The sequence below is a fragment of the Oncorhynchus clarkii genome, chromosome 17 (genome assembly GCF_045791955.1).
Source record: "Oncorhynchus clarkii lewisi isolate Uvic-CL-2024 chromosome 17, UVic_Ocla_1.0, whole genome shotgun sequence".
NCBI classification, from domain to species: domain Eukaryota; kingdom Metazoa; phylum Chordata; class Actinopteri; order Salmoniformes; family Salmonidae; genus Oncorhynchus; species Oncorhynchus clarkii.
Genome location: NC_092163.1, coordinates 37,858,286 through 37,878,035, shown reverse-complemented (window position 1 = coordinate 37,878,035; position 19,750 = coordinate 37,858,286). Strand labels below are relative to the sequence as shown.

The following is a 19,750-nucleotide window of genomic DNA, read 5'->3' as shown; positions in this document are numbered from 1 at the left end:
ATGGGGTTGCCACAGGGTTCAATTCTCGGGCTGACTCTTCTCTGTATATGTCAATGAAGTCGCTCTTGTTGCGGGTGATTCTTTGATCCACCTCTATGCAGACGACACCATCCTGTGTACATCTGGCCCGTCTTTGGACACTGTTAACAAACCTCGAAATGAGCTTCAATGCCATACAACACTCATTCCGTGGCCTCCAACTGCTCTTAATTCTAGTAAAACTACATGCATGCTCTTCAACCGATCGCTGCCCTCACCTGCCCGCCCGCCCGTCTAGCATCACTACTCTGGACAGTTCTGACTACAAATACCTAGGTGTCTGGTTAGACTGTAAACTCTCCTTTCAGACTTATATTAATCATCTCCAATCCAAAATGAAATCTAGAATTGGCTTCCTATTTCGCAACACAGCCTCCTTCACTCATGCTGCCGAACATACCCTCGTAAAACTGACTATCCTACCGATCCTTGACTTTGGCAATGTAATTTACAAAATAGCCTCCAACACTCTACTCAGCAAATTGGATGCAGTCTATCACAGTGCCATCCCGTTTGTCACCAAAGCCCCATATATTACCCAACACTGCAACCTGTATTCTCTCGTTGGCTGGTCCTCGCTACATATTAGTCTCCAAACCCACTGACTCCAGTTCATCTATAAGTCTTTGCTAGGTAAAGCTCTGCCTTATCTCAGCTCACTGGTCACCATAGCAACACCCACCCGTAGCACGTGCTCCATAAGGTATATTTCACTTGTCATCTCCAATGCCAACATCTCTTTGGCTGCTTTCCTTGCAGTTCTCTGCTGCCAATGACTGGAACGAATTGCAAAAATCACTGAAGTTGGAGTCTTATATCTCCCTCATTACCTTTAAGCATCAGCTGTCAGAGCAGCTTACTGATCGGTGCAGCTGTACACAGCCCATCTGTAAATAGCCCATCCAATCAACTACCTACCTCATCCCATATCTGTTTTTGTTTTTCTGCTCTTTTGCACACCAGTATTTATACTTGCACATCCTCATCTGTACATCTATCACTCAAGTGTTAATTGCTAAATTGTAATTAATTTGCCACTATGGCCTATTTATTGCCTTACCTCCTTACTTCATTTGCACACAATGTATACAGATTTTTCTATTGTGTTATTGACTGTATGTTTGTTTATTCCATGTGTAACTCTGTTGTTTTTGTCGCACTACTTTGCTTTATCTTGGCCAGGTCGCAGTTGTAAATGAGAACTTGTTCTTAACTGGCCTACCTGGTTAAATAAAGGTGAGAAAAAAAAAGAATACCTCAGATTGCAGCCCAAATAAATGCTTATTGTTATTATTGGCACTGTAAATGTATGGATTATCCCATTGCTATTCCCCCAAATTGCCAGGGACTCCAGCCACCCTAGCCATAGACTGTTGACTCTGCTTCTGTCCGGGAAACGGTACAGAAGCATCAGCTCTTAGACCAACAGGTATGAGACAGCTTCTACCCCAAGCCATAAGACTGCCAAATAGCCATAAGATTGCTCAATAGTTCATTAAAAGGTTTCTCGGACTATCTGCACTGACCCTGTCTTGCACTGACTGTATGCACACTCACATGTGTATGTACAGTATACACACTACACACACACACACACACACACACACACACACACACACACACACCAATTGCCACTTCTACTCTGTTCTTTACATTTCTTTATTATATATTTTGAAGCCTAGTCACTTTACCCTGCCTTCGTGTACATATCTAGCTCAAATACATCGTACCTCTGCACATTGGTCTGGTACTGGTACTCCCTGTATAGAGCTCCATTCTTGTGTATTTTATTCCTCTTGTGTTACTATTTATTATTTGTATTATTTTTTTAACTGGCGATTGACTCGTAAGCAAGTCTGTACCTGTTGTATTCGCTGCATGGGGCAAATACGACTTGATTTACAACGCTATGTTTTTGCAGTAATGTTGATCATAAAATATGGCAACATTGACAATTATAGTTTAGCAAGCAGTCTGCGACTACCAGAATTATATATAAAAGCTAGAATCTTTAACTAAAACAATAACAAAGCGGTCATCCCGCCTGTGTTTTGGTAAAAAGCTGATGGATGGGCCTGGAGAAATGTAACAACTCTCAAGTTCATAGACAGAACTATGCATGCAAGGAAAGACCATATCAAAATGATGGTTTTAACCTTGTTTTGATGCTATATAGTGTTTATTTACGTCTACATTGTTTACTAAATTTGAGTAAAACAAGCTTATATTTTGGGTTCTAATGGGTTACAACAGTTGTACTAAACAATGGGTATTTTTAATGAATGTTTTAGTCCAAAAATTGATGTAACGAATAAGAATTCTAGTTTATTCTATAAAGTCCAATCCCTTTATTGACTCATCGATGTGAAAACTTTTAAGGACTGTTTCTAGACTGTGGTCACTTATTGGTCGCTCGCAATACGGCTAGATTCTGGTGGAAACCAGTCTACTAAAGTGCTGACTGAGAAACATTTGAGTGCACACTATTCCAAGTTAAGCAACTAGTGAAAAAGGTTTGTGCCTTCAGTATTCATACCCCTTGACTTATTCCACATTTTGTTGCGTTACGGCTTGAATTCAAAATGGATTTTATCGATTTTTTTCTCACCAATCTACACACAATTACGCCATGTTTTTAGAATTTTTTGCAAATTTAATGACAATGAAATACAGAATTATAGCATTTGCATAAGTATTCACACCCTTGAGTCAATACTTTGTAAAAGCTTCTTAGGCAGCAATTACAGCTGTGCTTACAGCCCTAAAAATTGCCAAAGACTCCAGCCAGACTGTTTTCTTTACTACCGCATGGCAAGCGGTACCGGAGTCTAGGTCTAGGTCCAAAAGGCTTCTTAACAGCTTCTGCACCCAAGTATTAGACTCCTGAACAGCTAATCAAATGGCTACCCGGACTATTTGTAGTGTCTAGTCAATGCTTGACTGAGGGACCTTACAGGTAATTGTATGGGTGGGGTACAGATATGAGGTAGTCATTTTTATCATGTTAAACACTATTATTGAGTGAACTCATGCAACTTATTGTGACTTGTTAAGCACATTTTTACTCCTGAATATTTTTAGGCTTGCCATAACAAAATGGTAGAATACTTAATGGACATTTCAAGACATTTCATATTTTCCTTTATATTATTATTTTTTTTTAAACCACAACATTTAAAAACATAATTCCACTTCAACATTGTTGCCTTTTGTGTCTAGGCCAGTGACCAACAAATCAATTGAATACATTTTAAATTCAGGCTATAACACAACAAAATGTGGAAAAGTTCATGGGGTGTGAATACTTTCTGAAGGCACTGTAGATAAAGTTTGTGTGTCGTGCAATACGTCCGATGCAACATAGCTTTGAGGAGAAAATGATTCAAGACTGAACTTGTTTTGCACATGCAAAAATAAGACAGGAAACCCTTTTCATCTTGGTCTGTCAACCACTGCGAGGCTTTGTGAAGCATCAGCCACACTCTTTTAATCTAAGATCAAAGCATTGTTCCTTTTTATCATTTTTCTTTAGAATTTAAACTTTAATTCTACACATTAATACTGCCAAAAAGGTTCATCTCTGTGCTCTCCAGTAGAGTGGGATAAGCTTGAGTGAGAGGATAGAGGAACCAACTCATTATTTACTGTACTGGACTGGACTTAGTATTGAAGTTGAAGTGATGATATTTGTCTGCACACGCTCCATGCCCACTTCTGCATCATTGCTTGCATGTACTGGGCTTGAGAAAACCGCTGCTGACTTTTTTGTTTCTAATTGGACTTGCAGGGTGTATGTTTGTGTCTCCGGATATATTTATATCCTGATGCCGCCGTCCTTACCCAGCAGATCCGCAAAGGCCAGAAGGCAACGACAGTGAGTCATCAACCACTGTTGAGTAAGGCTGGAGTTCGGTCTTAACCTTAAGTCTTGTATATGTTCTGGGATAGGATTGTTTATCAAATCAAATTTTATTTGTCACATGTGCCGAATTCAACATGTGCAGTAGACCTTACAGTGAAATGCTGACTTACAAGCTCTTTCCCAACGATGCAGAGTTAAATAAGAACATAAAAACACACGAGGTACGAGGTAGTTGAGGTAGGTATGTACATGTAGGTGGGGGTGAAGTGGTAACGTTACTCACTTCAACAAAGAAATATCAAGTTCCATTCTCCTAGAGTAAAGGATGATACATTGGTACTTTTTTTAAAATTATTTCCATTTCTATTAGCACATTGCAGGGCATGATTAACAACCCCAGTTACAGCAGAAAATATTGTAAATATTGAACTGTCACCCTATTTAAAGCATAAATATGTTTGTTTTCATTAATAACCTAATTATCAAACACATACACACACACAATTGTCATGCAGTGTGCCATCGCCCTTTTGCTGTTTGCCTCCGTTGCTGGGGAAACACCTTATGGGAGGCGTGTCAGAGTGATGATGTCATGTAGAGTGTGTGCTGGCACATCAAATCAGGTTTAAACGTCGCTCTGCGGGCCCTCCGGGGCCGGAAAAGGAAAACAAACTCAAACATCCACGAGTCATTCCCTGGATATGTGTTAATAATAAGTGACCTTCTATGTGGGCCTGGGCAGTTTGAACGGAGGGTGGTTTATTTTTAAAACCATTCTGCTAGGGCTAGGAGGTTATGCCAGTTGACACAAAGAGAAGACAGTTCGGTGTCTGCAAGTCCATGAAGCAGTTATGCATGTTAATGTACTTCACATCTCCTCCATAGGTTTTGATATTGGGAAATGTCGTTACGGCAATGTGGTAAAGAGATGTAATTATTAGAGGCCAGTAATTCTGTCCTCGTGCCTCTACACTCTTATAAAAAAGGGTTATTCGGCCGTCCCGATGGGAGAACCCTTTTTGGTTCCAGGTAAAATTATTTTTGGTTCCAGGTAGAACCATTTTGGGTTCCATGTAGAACCCTCTATGGAAAGGGTTCTACATGGAATCCAAAACAGTTCTACATGGAACCCAAAAGGGTTCTACTTAGAAACCAACAAGGGTTCTTCGAAGGGTTCTCCTATGGGGACAGCCCAAAAAACTTTTTCTATGAGTGTAGTGTGGATGAATATTGCCCTGAAGTGTATAAAACCAACTTGAGACAGTGGGCCTTTTTTTACACAAGCACACACGTCCCCTTGAATGTCCAAGCGCCAAGGTGCTGAGTTCTGTAACATAACCAGTAGTGGCACACACACACACACATTCCTTCCAATATGGCCTTGATAATGGCTAGTGGTCCATGCTTGCGGAGGCCTGAGTGCAGCGATGTGACCATCAGTGAGACAAGTTCCAGGCCTTTAGGGACCAGGAGTAAAGTAAAGTTTCTCAAGCCGTAGCACCAGATGGACTGGGATCACGAAGCCATTGCTGGTGCATGACCAAAACCCTGCTTTTCTACAAACCACACACACACACTCACAGACTCCCATTTCAGGGCGTATGGACGCTCACACACAGAACTGACCACATTCGTCTACAAATACACATGCTCTCACACATGTTTGCACTCAGACACAGAACACACCTCACTACTCAACAAACATACATGCACTGACACACATACACACCCCCAAGCATTTATACACAATCTGCTTTTCAACAAACACACGTGCTCACATGTGAATGTCCACTATTTCTCAATGCTATACTGTGTTTAACTGTGTTCGATCTTGCCTAGCCATCTTGTCTCAAGAGGACCACAATGGAAATACAGTTGAAGTCAGAAGTTTACATACATCTTAGCCAAATACATTTAAACTCAATTTTTCACAATTCCTGACATTGAATCTGAGTAAAAATTCCCTGTCTTAGGTCAGTTAGGATCACCACTTTATTTTAAGAATGTGAAATGTCAGAATAATAGTAGAGAGAATGATTTATTTCAGCTTTCATTTCTTTCATCTCATTCCCAGTGGATCAGAAGTTTACATACATTCAATTAGTATTTGGTAGCATTGCCTTTAAATTGTTTAACTTGGGTAAAACGTTTTGGGTAGCCTTCCACAAGCTTCCCACAATAAGTTGGGTGAATCTTGGCCCATTCCTCCTGACAGAGCTGGTGTAACTGAGTCAGGTTTGTTGGCCTCCTTGCTCGCACACACTTTTTCAGATCTGCCCAAAAATTTTCTATAGGATTGAGGTCAAGGCTTTGTGATGGCCACTCCAATACCTTGACTTTGTTGTCCTTAAGCCATTTTGCCATAACTTTGGAAGTATGCTTGAGGTCTTTGTCCATTTGGAAGACCCATTTGCGACCAAGCTTTAACTTCCTGACTGATGTCTTGAGATGTTGCTTCAATATATCCACATAATTTTCCTACCTCATGATGCCATCTATTTTGTTAAGTGCACCAGTCCCTCCTGCAGCAAAGCACCCCCACAGCATGATGCTGCCACCCCACGTGCTTCACGGTTGGGATGGTGTTCTTCGGCTTGCAAGCCTCCCCCTTTTCCCTCCAAACAATGGTCATTTTGGCCAAACAGTTCTATTTTTGTTTCATCAGACCAGAGGACATTTCTCCAAAAAGTACGATCTTTGTCCCCATGTGCAATCCATAGTCTGGCTTTTTTATTGAGGTTTTGGAGCAGTTGTTTCTTCCTTGCTGAGCGGCCTTTCAGGTTATGTCGATATGGGACTCGTTTTACTGTGGATATAGATACTTTTGCACCTGTTTCACAAGGTCCTTTGCTGTTGTTCTGGGATTGATTTGCACTTTTCACACCAAAGTACGTTCATCTCTAGGAGACATTACACATCTCTTTTCTGAGCGATAATGAAGGCTGCGTGGTCCCATGGTGTTTATGTGGTACCTTCAGTAGTTTGGAAATTGCTCCCAAAGATGAAGCAGACTTGTGGAGGTCTACAATCTTTGTTCTGAGGTCTTGGCTGATTTCTTTAGATTTTCCCATGATTTCAAGCAAAGAGGCACTGAGTTTGAAGGTAGGCCTTGAAAAAAGTCCACAGGTACACCTCCAATTGACTAAAATTATGTCAATTAGCTTATCAGCAGCTTCTAAAGCCATTATATAATTTTCTGGAATTTTCTAAGCTGTTTAAAGGCACAGTCAACTTAGTGTATGTACACTTCTGACCCACTGGAATTGTGATACAGTGAAGTATAAGTGAAATAATCTGCCTGTAAACAATTGTTGGAAAAATTACTTGTGACATGCACAAAGTAAATGTCCCAACCGACTTGCCAACACTATAATTTGTGGAGTGGTTGAAAAATGAGTTATAATGACCCCAACCTAAGTGTATTTTAACTTCTGACTTCAACTGTCCCAGACTTTGTGTGTTATCCTTGATGATTTTACTGAAGTGCATGTAATGGCTTTTTCAAGTTGTGTGCTTGTTTTTCTAAATGGTTGAATTAATAAACTAAACTAAAGTACTGAACAAAAATATAAACGCAAGTGTTGGATCAATGTTTCATGGGCTGAAATGAAATATCCCAGAAATGTTTCATATGCACAAAAAGCTAATTTATTTGTTCTTTTTTCTTTTCATTCCTGTTAGTTAGCATTTATCCTTTGCCAAGATAATCCATCCACCTGACAGGTGTTACATATCAAGAAGCTGATTAATCAGCATGCTCATTACACAGGCAGTTTTGCCACATAACACAATGCCACATGTGCAATTGGCATGCTGACTTCAGGAGAGCTGTTGCCAGGCATAAGCTATGGACAACAAACACAATTGCATTTTATCGATGGCAATTTGAATGTACAGAGATACAGTGACGAGATCCTGAGGCCCATTGTTATACCATTCATCCTCCGTCATTACCTCATGTTTTTGCATGATAATGCACGGCCCCATGTCGCAAAGATCTGTACACAATTCCTGAAGCTCAAAATGTCCAAGTTCTTAATGGACTGCATACTCACCAGGCATGTCACCCAATGAGCATGTTTAGGATGCTCTGAATCAACGTGTTTCAGTTCCCAACAATATCCAGCAACTTCGCACAGCCATTGAAGAGGAGTGGGACAACATTCCACAGGCCACAGTCATCAGCCTGATCAATTCTATGCAAGTGGGATATGTTGCGCTGCATTAATCAAATGGTGGTCACACCACATACTGACTGGTTTTCTGATCCACACCCTTCCCTTTTTTTTAAAGGTATCTGTGACCAACAGTTGCACATCTGTATTCCCAGTCATGTGATATCCATAGATTAGGGAGTAATACATTTATTTCAATTGTCCTTGAACCACCCACTTCGGGCTTTCATTGTTTGCCTTATTTCAGCACTGACGATACTATCTCATCCACAGAACAAGTCCACATTCTCTCGTCTCTCTCTTTCCACCCAGGGACCCCTGGGGCGTTGCTTTAAAGTAACCAGTGACCCTTGAACGACATTGCAGAATCCGACTGCATGGGATAGGTGGTGGTCGTGCTATGAATACTTTCATGCTCAGATGCTCGTCCCCATATTGGGAATGGAAATATCCTGGGCTTTGGCTAAGCTTTTGGGAGAGGGTTTCGATCTCCGGTCGCAAACTCCAGTCTCAACCCCTAGAGTTTATTATCCCCTATACCACAACTATTACCACATAACACAATATTAACACACACAATAACTGGTAGAAATATATTCACCGGAGAAAAAACCTGTCTATACTATACTAGTACTAGATTGACAGTGGAAAATTGTATGAAATAATGCCAATGCTAGGTTTTGTTTATTTAATTAGGACAGACTACAGTAATTAAAAAAAATATGTTTTGCAATAGAGAATTAGAATGAGCGTTCAATTGGACAAGTCCTGCTAGTTCCTCACTGTTCCAGTGTTTTTTTCCCATTCTCTCTCCCCCAGGGCCTTGTGATTGAGCGCATCGGCAGAAGACCCCTCCTCATCTTCGGCTTCAGCGCCATGGCCTTCTTCTTTGGCCTTCTCACTGTGTTTCTCAATTTCCAGGTCAGTGCAGCCTATCCACTGTGCAACACACTCCTCTGAGTCATGTCTACATGTCAACCGCATCAGTGAACAGGTTGCTGTCTTTTATTAAGACTGGAATTCAATGAAGTCTGGAATCCAGAGTGACATTGTTGTCCTTGGGCTGTTAAAATTCCCAAAGAAATGCAAAACACCTGCTACAAGCCTTGATTTCTGACAGTTTCATAAATGCCCTGGAATATAACCTCTTGATATCATGCAATAGGTGTTTTTGGAACCAATATGGAGGTTCTAAAAATGATAACCAAGTAAATATTAAGAGTTTTTTTCCCCCAATATGCCATATCCACCAATAAAAAATTATAATAATAATTTGTTACGTTACAGCCTTATTCTAAAATATATAGAATACATGTTTTTCCTCATCAATTTGCACACAATACCCTGTAATGACAAAGTAACAACAGGTTTTTAGAAATGTTTGCAAATGTATTATATTTAATAAACAGATACCTTATTTACAGAAGTATTCAGACCCTTTGCTATGAGACTGGAAATTGAACTTAGGTGCATCCTGTTTCGATTGATCATCCTTGAGATGTTTTTACAACTTGGAGTCCACCTGTGGAAAATTCAAGTGATTGGACGTGATTTGGAAAGGCATGCACCTGTAAGGTCCCACAATTGACAGTGCATGTCAGAGCAAAAACCAAGCCATGTGGTCGAAGGAATTGTCCGTAGAGCTCTGAGACAGGATTGTGTTGAGGCACAGATCTGGGGAAAGGTTCCAAAACATTTCTGCAGCATTGAAGGTCCCCAAGAACACCACAGTGGCCTACATCATTCTTAAATGGAAGAAGTTTGGAACCACCAAGACTCTTCCTTGAGCTGACCGCCCGGCCAAACTGAGCAATCGGGGGAGAAGGGCCTTGGTCAGGGAGGTGACCAAGAACCCGATGGTCACTCTGACAGAGCTCTAGAGTTCCTCTGTGGAGATGGGAGAACTTTCCAGAAGGACAATCATCTCCACCAATCAGGCCTTTATGGTAGAGTGGCCAGACTGAAGCCACTTCTCAGTAAAAGGCAAAAGGTAGCTAAAGACTCTCAGACCATGAGAATTAAGATAATTCTCTGTTCTGATGAAACCAAAATGTAACTCTTTGGCCTGAATGCCAAGCATCACGTCTGGAGGAAACCTGGCACCATCCCTGTGGTGAAGCATGGTGGTGGCAGCGTCATGCTGTAGGGATGTTATTCAGCGGCAGGGACTAGGAAACTAGTCAGGATCGAGGCAAATATGAACAGAGCAGTACAGAGAGATCCTTGATGAAAACCTGCTCAGGACCTCAGAATGGGGTGAAGGTTCACCTTCCAACAGGACAATGACCCTAAGCACACAGCCAAGACAATGCAGCAGTCACTTCGGGACAAGTCTCTGAATGCCCTTGAGTGGCCTGGCCAGAGCCCTTACTTAAACCCGATCTAACAGTTTTGGAGAGACCTGAAAATAGCTGTGCAGCAACGCTCCCCATCCAACCTGACAGAGCTTGAGAGGATCTGCAGAGAAGAATGAGAGAAACTCCCCAAATACAGGTGTGCCAAGCTTGTAGCGTCATACCCAAAAAGACTTGATGCTGTAATCGTTGCCAAAGGTGTTTCAACAAAGTACTGAGTAAAGGGTCTGAATACTTATGTCAATAAGATATTTCAGAAAAAAAAACTATGAATACATTTTAAAATAAGGCTTTAATGTAACAGAATGTGGAAAAGTCTTGGTCTGAATACTTTAGTATTCCTAGGCTGGCGTGGCTACACGTGGTCAGCGTTTTTGAGGCCAGTTGGACGTACTGCCAAATTCTCTAAAACGATGCCTTCTGGTAGAGAAATTAACATTAAATTATCTGGAAACAGCTCTGATGGACAATTCCATCAGTCAGCATGCCAATCACACGCTCCCACAAACTTGAGACATCTGTGGCATTTTGTTGTGACAAAACTGCACATTTTTTAGTTGCCTTTTATAATCCCCACTTCAAGGTGCACCTGTGTAAAGATCATGCTGTTTAATCAGCTTCTTGATATGCCACACCTGTCAGGTGGATTGATTATCTTGGCAAAGGGGAAATCACTAACATGGATTTTAAGCAAATTTGTGCTCAAAATGTGAAAGAAATACGCTTTTTGTGCGTATGAAAAAATTCTGGGATCTTTTATTTCAGCTCATGAACATGGGACCAACACTTTACAAGTTGCGTTTTATATTTTTGTCCAGAGGAGTTTAATAAAAAGGGTTAGTTCTGGCCACTTATTCTGAAGACTTGGGTTCCAGCCACACTTACAAAAAAAGCACATGTCAAATTTGCAGTTTCAGATGTGAAATAGCAGTTTTGACACGTTGAGCTTAAATATCATATGTGAAACCTTGTTTTCATGTATTAAATTTAGAGTTTACATGTTAACACCACATTTTCACTTGTGAGGAGAATAACATGTTTTCACCTCACATGTGATTTGTGATTTCACTTGAAATTAGCGGTTTCAAATGTTAAACTTTCACATGTGAGAAACATATATGCAGTTTCACATGTGAAAAAAGCTTGGGGGTGTGAAGAACTTACAATTCCACATGTGAAAATCTATTTTGCAGTTTCACTTGTAAGAAAACTCCACATTTACTTCAATGTTTGCAAACAAATGAAATGTAAACAAACACTGTATATCCTAAAAACATGGTTAAAACAATAGTCTCTGGATTTGAGTGGTTGCATTTCTCCAGCCCCATGCCTCCGCTTTTTACCAAAACTGTGTTGGGGTGTACACATGGTTCATGTGTTTTTTTTTCTCCCCCCAATTTCATGCTATCCAATTGTTAGTAGTTACTGTCTTGTCTCATCGCTACAACTTCCATACAGGCTTGGGAGAGACGAAGGTCGAGAAACATGCGTCCTCTGAAACACAACCCAACCAAGCCGCACTGCTTCTTAACAGTGTGCATCCAACCCGGAAGCCAGCCGCACCAATGTGTCGGAGGAAACACCGTACACCTAGCGTCCTGGTCAGTGTGCACTGCGCCCTGCCCGCCACAGGAGTCACTAGTGCGCGATGAGACAAGGATATCCCTACCGGCCAAACCCTCCCTAACCCGGACGACGCTAGCCAATTGTGCGTCGCCCCATGGACCTCCCGGTCGCGGCCGGCTGCGACAGAGCCTGGGCTCAAACCCAGAGTCTCTGGTGGCACAGCTACCCGGGAGGCCCTACGTGGTTCAAGTTTTAATTAAGTTTTACCACTTTAAACACCTTTTAATAGATCAACAGTGCAATCAATGTGGTGCAATCCTCTAGCAAGAGAGTTACTTTTGTGTCAATAATATCAATCAAAACTTCAAGAAACATCCTGCGTTCCACTGCTGGCATTTGAAGCTAAGCAGGGTTAGTCCTGGTTGGTCCCTGGATGGGAGACCAGATGTAACTGGAAGTGGTGAAAAATAAACGCGTAGGAAAATGTTTTAAAACATTTTGAAAAATGTACTTTTGAAACTTCACACATGTCTGAAAACCACGTGTCTGACTCGTGAAAAAAAATAGTCAGAACTTTTTTTTGTAAGGGCGTGCCAACAGTGCATAACTACACAGCATCACTTTCACTCACAACCAGTATCTATTCAACTTTTACATTCGTCAACCAGCTGTGTTTATTCAACAGTCCGTCATGTCATCCACATTGAGTGTATGTTTTGTTTGACTCCTGACACTCGAAAGCCTTGGTTGAGACGCAATACTGCAGCTAGTCTCACTAACCCCAACATTGGAATACACCAAAATGAACAAACAGAGCAAAACTTTACTCTGAACATTAGGACTTTGAAATGGGTGAACTGTTTATAGATATAAAACTTAAATACTTATTCTAAATGAAGTATACAGACTCTAAATGAAGTATACAGATAATGCTGCTCCCTTACTTTCTCTTTCTCTCTTACAGGACCAATATACATGGATGCCCTATCTCAGTTTCACCTGTATTTTGGCTGTAATTGCCTCCTTCTGCTCTGGTCCAGGTAAAGCTACAGATTTGGGTTCTCTCTCTCTCTCTCTCTCTCTCTCTCTCTCTCTCTCTCTCTCTCTGTCTCTGTCTCTGTCTGTCTCTCTCTGTCTCTCTCTGTCTCTCTCTCTCTCTGTCTCTGTACTAATTGCCATAGTTACTACTCTTGGAAGGTCTTCCAGTGTACATATGTGTACATAAACATATTGGATGAGTAAGAAGTGAGAAGTCACCATGGCAGGTGCTGCAATAGATTAGAACATCAATTAGCAGGGAACCCTTGGCTTTGCTGTTATTTTTAGCGCATGCTATGCATATGGTATCGCGTGCGCTCAATGGAGGTGTGTGTGCAAAGTTTCAAAGGTAGCCTGTTACCGAGCATTTACATTGGGGCAAAAAAGTATTTAGTCAGCCACCAATTGTGCAAGTTCTCCCACTTAAAAAGATGAGAAAGGCCTGTAATTTTCATCATAGGTACACTTCAACTATGACAGACAAAATTAGAAAAAAAATCCAGAAAATCACATTGTAGGATTTTTAATGAATTTATTTGCAAATTATGGTGGAAAATAAGTATTTGGTCAATAACAAAAGTGTCAAGACTGCTGGGTTTTTCATGCTCAACATTTTCCTGTGTGTATCAAGAATGGTCCACCACCCAAAGGACATCCAGCCATTGGCAGGACAGACAGTGGTCGAAAACGGGTCATTGATGAAAGAAGACAAAGGAGGCTGACACGAATTGTGCAGAGCAACAGACGGGCTCCACTTACAGTAGTCAACTGACAGTCCAAGTACAACATTGGTGCCCATAAAAGAAATCACAACTCGTCGTACCTTGACACAAACGGGGTAAAAAGAAACTGCTTGCAGTGGGCTAAAGAACAAAAACACTGGACGCTGGAGAATTGGAAAAACATTGCCTGGTCTTAATCCCAGTTCCTGCTGTTTCATGCTGTTGGGAGGACTAGGGTATGGAGAAAACCACATGAGTACATGCATCCATCATGCCACGTGTCAATATTACAGGCTGGTGGTGGCAGTGTGATGGTGTCGGTTGTGTTTTCATGGTCCACATTGGGCCCCTTGATAAAAGTGGAGCAAGGTTCAAATGCCACAGCATATCCGAACATCATTGCTGTTCTGACGTCAAAAATGGGTGCAACTCAGTGTACATATGTTGAAATATACAATAATTGGTTGTTTTCCTATATGTGACATATATACAGTATATACATACAGTGCCTTGCGAAAGTATTCGGCCCCCTTGAACTTTGCGACCTTTTGCCACATTTCAGGCTTCAAACATAAAGATATAAAACTGTATTTTTTTGTGAAGAATCAACAACAAGTGGGACACAATCATGAAGTGGAACGACATTTATTGGATATTTCAAACTTTTTTAACAAATCAAAAACTGAAAAATTGGGCGTGCAAAATTAGACGGTTAAAATTGATGGGAAGATGGATGGAGCCAATACAGACAGTATATATGTGCATATATGTATGTGTGTGACACATGTAGTATTAAAATGTTTATTATATATACAGTACCAGTCAAAGGTTTGAACACACCTACTCATTCAAGGGTTTTTCTTTATTTTTACTATTAAAAATGCGGAGCTATACAGAGCCATCCTATAACGAAATTCTTCGTCTTCCTCTGACGAGGAGTATGAAATGTCGGACGTGGTAGTGGTGGTATGTGTTCATGATGATTTGTTTTACTGAACACTGAAAATACAAAATAACAACGTGAAAATAAACAAAATCCAAAACAGTCCTGTAAGGTGCGTAAAACACTAAAACAGAAAATAATCACCCACAAAACACAGGTGGGAAAAGGCTACCTAAGTATGATTCTCAATCAGAGACAACGAACGACACCTGCCTCTGATTAAGAACCATACCAGGCCAAACACATAAACACAACATAGAACATAGACTACCCACCCCAACTCACGCCCTGACCATACTAAAACAAAGACATAACAAAGGAACAAAGGTCAGAACGTGACACCTCCGTATCATTACAACATTTGGAAGGCGCACGGGAGCTCGATTTGTCCTCCACAAGCCTTGACCACATTGCCGGAACAAGCATAAATCGGCTATTATGCAACTCCCCAGACAACACACCCTGTTCAAAATGAAATCTGCAAACAGGGCTGTTACGTGTTACGTTGACTGTATTGCCACCACACTGGCATAGCCGCAGGAAGTTGGGGTTCTCCAATAATATTATTATTTGAAAAATATATAATTTGTGGGTCTTGGCTAGTCCTGTATTAGTGGACCGATATAGCCATCCTGTAGAAGGGGATTATGCATTTCTTTTGCATCGCAAGATAGTTCTCAATTAAACATGTTGTGAGCTACACATTTTTTTTCTAGCTTTCAAATAGGCACATTCTTCTCTTCTCTCCCCTGCAATTATTCCCAGGTCGTTAGTGTAAAAGAGAAAGTAGTGCACTATATTTTCTGTCAATAAACCTGGGAAAATAGTGGTTAATAAACAACTCTAAGGGCGGCCCTATAAAAAATGTTTTCTGTTTATTTTTTCCTGGTTACATTTTTCTTCTTCTTTTCACTCTCAACATTACAATTGGTCATAGTGAATTGTTTTTATTGGATGTCATTTGAGGCCATGTCAATGCTTAAATCAGTTCAGAAGACAATTTTTGGGGGTCTGGAAGATAACAAACAAATGTAGACTTTGTTTTGGTGTAAATCCCTTTTAATTGTGCATCTAGCGAGTGAGGAATGTACTTGTAAAGCAGTGGTTCTGTACTGCTGCTGCTTATTTCATGGTAAAGTTAGCAAATAACAAATAGTAAATACAAATTATATACTCACTTATGATATACTTCTGCCAGGTAAGCCTACTTTGCAGTTAACATTTCATTGAGAAGGTTTTGGGTAAAGTATTTCCATCAACCCACAAGATTGTTATCACATCTATCAACTGGCAGTGATAGACAAATGCACGCACCATACAGACACAGGGGCAATATTGCTGGAAATGTATTGGCAGATATTGTGTTATGTTTGGCTTTTTAAGCCAATAATGGCTAACCAGGGGTGGGATAATGTAAATGTTGTGTTTAATTAGATAGTAGCTGGGAGCTGTGTCTGATACTTGTGAGTTTTGTTTATGACTGTTTGTTGTGGAAAACATGAAAAATTGCATGTACTTTCTGAATTGATTGGCGAGCTACTCATATGTGGGCTGCGAGCTACTGGTAGCTTGCGATCGACCTGTTGGAGACCCCTGCTCTAACCACTCTGACATAAATGCAAATGCAATCGTCAATCACATCAAACACTTATCATCAAAACAGCATCATGCGTTTAAAACTCGCCTAACTGCGATTGATTTGAAGAAAGTTTCAACCTGTTGTTGAACTCCTAAGTATGGTCGTTGTGGATGTTGTTTCAAAGCCAAACACAATGAAATGATTTTGTTGTCCTTAGGCCATTTTGCCACAACTTTGGAAGTATGATTGGGGTCAATGTCCATTTGGAAGACCCATTTGCAACCAAGCTTTAACATCCTGACTGATGTCTTGAGATGTTGCTTCAATATATCCACCTAATTTTCCTACCTCATGATGCCATCTATTTTGTGAAGTGCACCAGTCCCTCCTGCAGCAAAACACCCCCACAACATGATGCTGCCACCCCCGTGCTTCACGGTTGGGATGGTGTTCTTCGTCTTGCAAGCATCCCCCTTTTTCCTACAAACATAATGATGTTCATTATGGCCAAACAGTTCTATTTTTGTTTCTTCATACAATAGGACATTTCTCCAAAAAGTATGATCTTTGTCCCCATGTGCAGTTGCAAACCGTAGTCTGGCTTTTTTATGGCGGTTTTGGAGCAGTGGCTTCTTCCTCGCTGAGCGGCCTTTCAGGACTCATTTTACTGTGGATATACAGTAACCAAATACTTATTTTCCACCATAATTTGCAAATAAATTCATTAAAAATCCTACAATGTGATTTTCTGGATTTCTTTTCTCATTTTGTCTGTCATAGTTGAAGTGCACCTATGATGAAAATTACAGGCCTCTCATCTTTTTAAGTGGGAGAACTTGCACAATTGGTGGCTGACTAACTACTTTTTTGCCCCACTGTATGCATAGTCACGTCACAACTACAGTTGAAGTCATACGTTTACATACAATTAGGTTGAAGTCATTAAAACTCATTTTTCAACCACTCCACACATATCTTGTTAACAAACTATAGTTTTGGCAAGTCGGTTAGGACATCTACTTTGTGCATGACACAAGTACATTTTACCACAATTGTAAACAGACAGATTATTTCACTTATAATTCACTGTATCACAATTCCAGTGGGTCAGAAGTTTACATACACTAAGTTGATTGTGCCTTTAAACAGCTTGGAAAATTCCAGAAAATTATGTCATGGCTTTAGAAGCTTCTGATAGGCTAATTGACATCATTTGAGTCAATTGGAGGTGTACCTGTGGATGTATATCAAGGCCTACCTTTAAACTCAGTGCCTCTTTGCTTGACATCATGGGAAAATCAAAAGAAAATCGGCCAAGACCTCAGAGAAAGAATTTACACCTCCACAAGTCTGGTTCATCCTTGGGAGCAATTTCCAAACACCTGAAGGTACCACGTTCATCTGTACAAACAATAGTACGCAAGTATAAACACCATGGGACCACGCAGCCGACATGCCGCTCAGGAAGGTGACGTGTTCTGTCACTTAGAGATGAGCGTACTTTGGTGCGAAAAGTGCAAATCAATCCCAGAACAACAGCAAAGGACCTTGTGAAGATGCTGCAGGAAAAAGGTACAAAATATATACAGTGAGGGAAAAAAGTATTTGATCCCCTGCTGATTTTGTACGTTTGTCCACTGACAAAGAAATTATCAGTCCTGACAGCCTGAAATGGCCCATCCAGACAGTTTGGTGAACAAGGCGCAACAGCACCTCTTCAAATTCAGGAGGCTGAAGAAATTTGGCTTGGTCCCTGAAACTCTCACAAACTTCTACAGATGCACGATTGAGAGCATCCTGTCGGGCTGTATCACCGCCTGGTACAGCAATTGCACCGTCCGCAACTGCAGTGCTCTCCAGAGGGTGGTGCGGTCTGCCCAACGCATTACCGGGGGCACACTGCCTGCCCTATAGTACATCCCGGTGTCACATGAAGGCCAAGAATATCATCAAGGTCCTCAGCTACCCGAGCCATGGCCTGTTCACCCCACTACCATCTAAAAGGCTGAGACACCACAGGTGCTTCCAAGTTGGGACCGAGAGACTGAAAAACAGCTTTTATCTCCAGGCTATCAGATTGTTAAATATTCACCACTAGCTGGCCTCCTCCCAGTACTCTGTCCTGAACTCAGTCACTGTTACGAGCAGGCAATCACCCGGTACGCTACCTTGCACCTTAGAGACTGCTGCTCTATGTACATAGTCAATGAACACAGGTCACTTTAATAACGTTTACATACTGTTTTACCCACTACATATAGTGGCAAGAAAAAGTATGTGAAAACTTTGGAATTACCTGGATTTCTGCATAAATTGGTCATGAAATTTGATCTGATCTTCATCTAATTCACAACAATAGACAGTCTGCTTAATCTAATAACACACAAACAATTATACGTTTTCATGTCTTTATTGTACACACCGTGTAAACATTCACAGTGTAGGGTGTAAAAAGAATGTGAACCCTTGGATTTGATAGCTGGTTGACCCTCCTTTGGCAGCAATAACCTCAACCAAATGTTTTCTGTAGCTGCGGATCAGACCTGCACAACAGTCAGGAGGAATTTTGGACCTTTCCTCTTTACAAAATTGTTTCAGTTCAGCAATGTTCTTGGTATGTCTGGTGTGAACCGCTCTCGAGGTCATGCCACAGCATCTCAATTGGGTTGAGGTCAGGGCTCTGACTTTGCCAATCCAGAAGGCGTATTTTCTTCTGTTAAAGCCACTACTGCGGCTTTAACAGTGTTTTGGGTCGTTGTCCTGTGTTTTGGGTCGTTGTCCTGTTGCATCACTCAACTTCTGTTGAGCTTCAATTGGCGCACAGGTAGCCTTACATTCTCGTGCAAAATGTCTTGATAAACATGGGAATTAATTTTTCCGTCAATGATAGCAAGCTGGGCCTCCCGGGTGGCGCAGTGGCTAAGGGCGCTGTACTGCAGCGCCAGCTGTGCCATCAGAGACTCTGAGTTCGCGCCCAGGCTCTGTCGTAACCGGCTGCGACCGGGAGGTCCACGGGGCGACGCACGCCTAGCGTCGTCCGGGTTAGGGAGGGCTTGGTCGGTAGGGATGTCCTTGTCTCATCGCGCACCAGCGACTCCTGTGGCGGGCCGGGCGCAGTGCCTGGCAGGTTGCCAGGTGCACAGTGTTTCCTCCGGCACATTGGTGCGGCTGGCTTCCGGGTTGTATGCGCGCTGTGTTAAGAAGCAGTGCGGCTAGGTATGGGTTGTGTTTCGGCGGACACATGACTTTCAACCTTCGTTTCTCCCGAGCCCGTACGGGAGTTGTAGTGATGAGACAAGATACTACAACAATTGGACACCATGAAATTGGGGAGAAAAAGGGGTAAAAAAAACAAAAAAAAAATGATAATAATAAAAAAAATGATAGCAAGCTGTCCAGGCGCTGAGGCAGCAAAGCAGCCCAAACCATGATTCTCCCTCCACCATACTTTACAGTTGGGATAAGGTTTTGA

General features: G+C 41.4%; 1 protein-coding gene across 2 annotated transcripts in view; it reads left to right on the top strand.

Annotated features, from left to right (window-relative positions):
• LOC139370767 (solute carrier family 2 member 9, like 2) overlaps positions 1-19,750 on the top strand; it is a 214,096-nt gene that overhangs the window by 109,638 nt on the left and 84,708 nt on the right. Inside the window, exons 10-12 of one of the 2 annotated variants that reach the window (XM_071110466.1) lie at positions 8,896-8,997; positions 12,961-13,036; positions 13,666-13,867. In XM_071110466.1, coding sequence (XP_070966567.1) covers positions 8,896-8,997; positions 12,961-13,036; positions 13,666-13,733 — 246 coding nt within the window. In that variant the 3' untranslated portion in view covers positions 13,734-13,867. Of the gene's footprint in view, positions 1-8,895; positions 8,998-12,960; positions 13,037-13,665; positions 13,868-19,750 lie in introns of those variants that run through there. The other variant, XM_071110465.1, reaches the window with a different exon arrangement.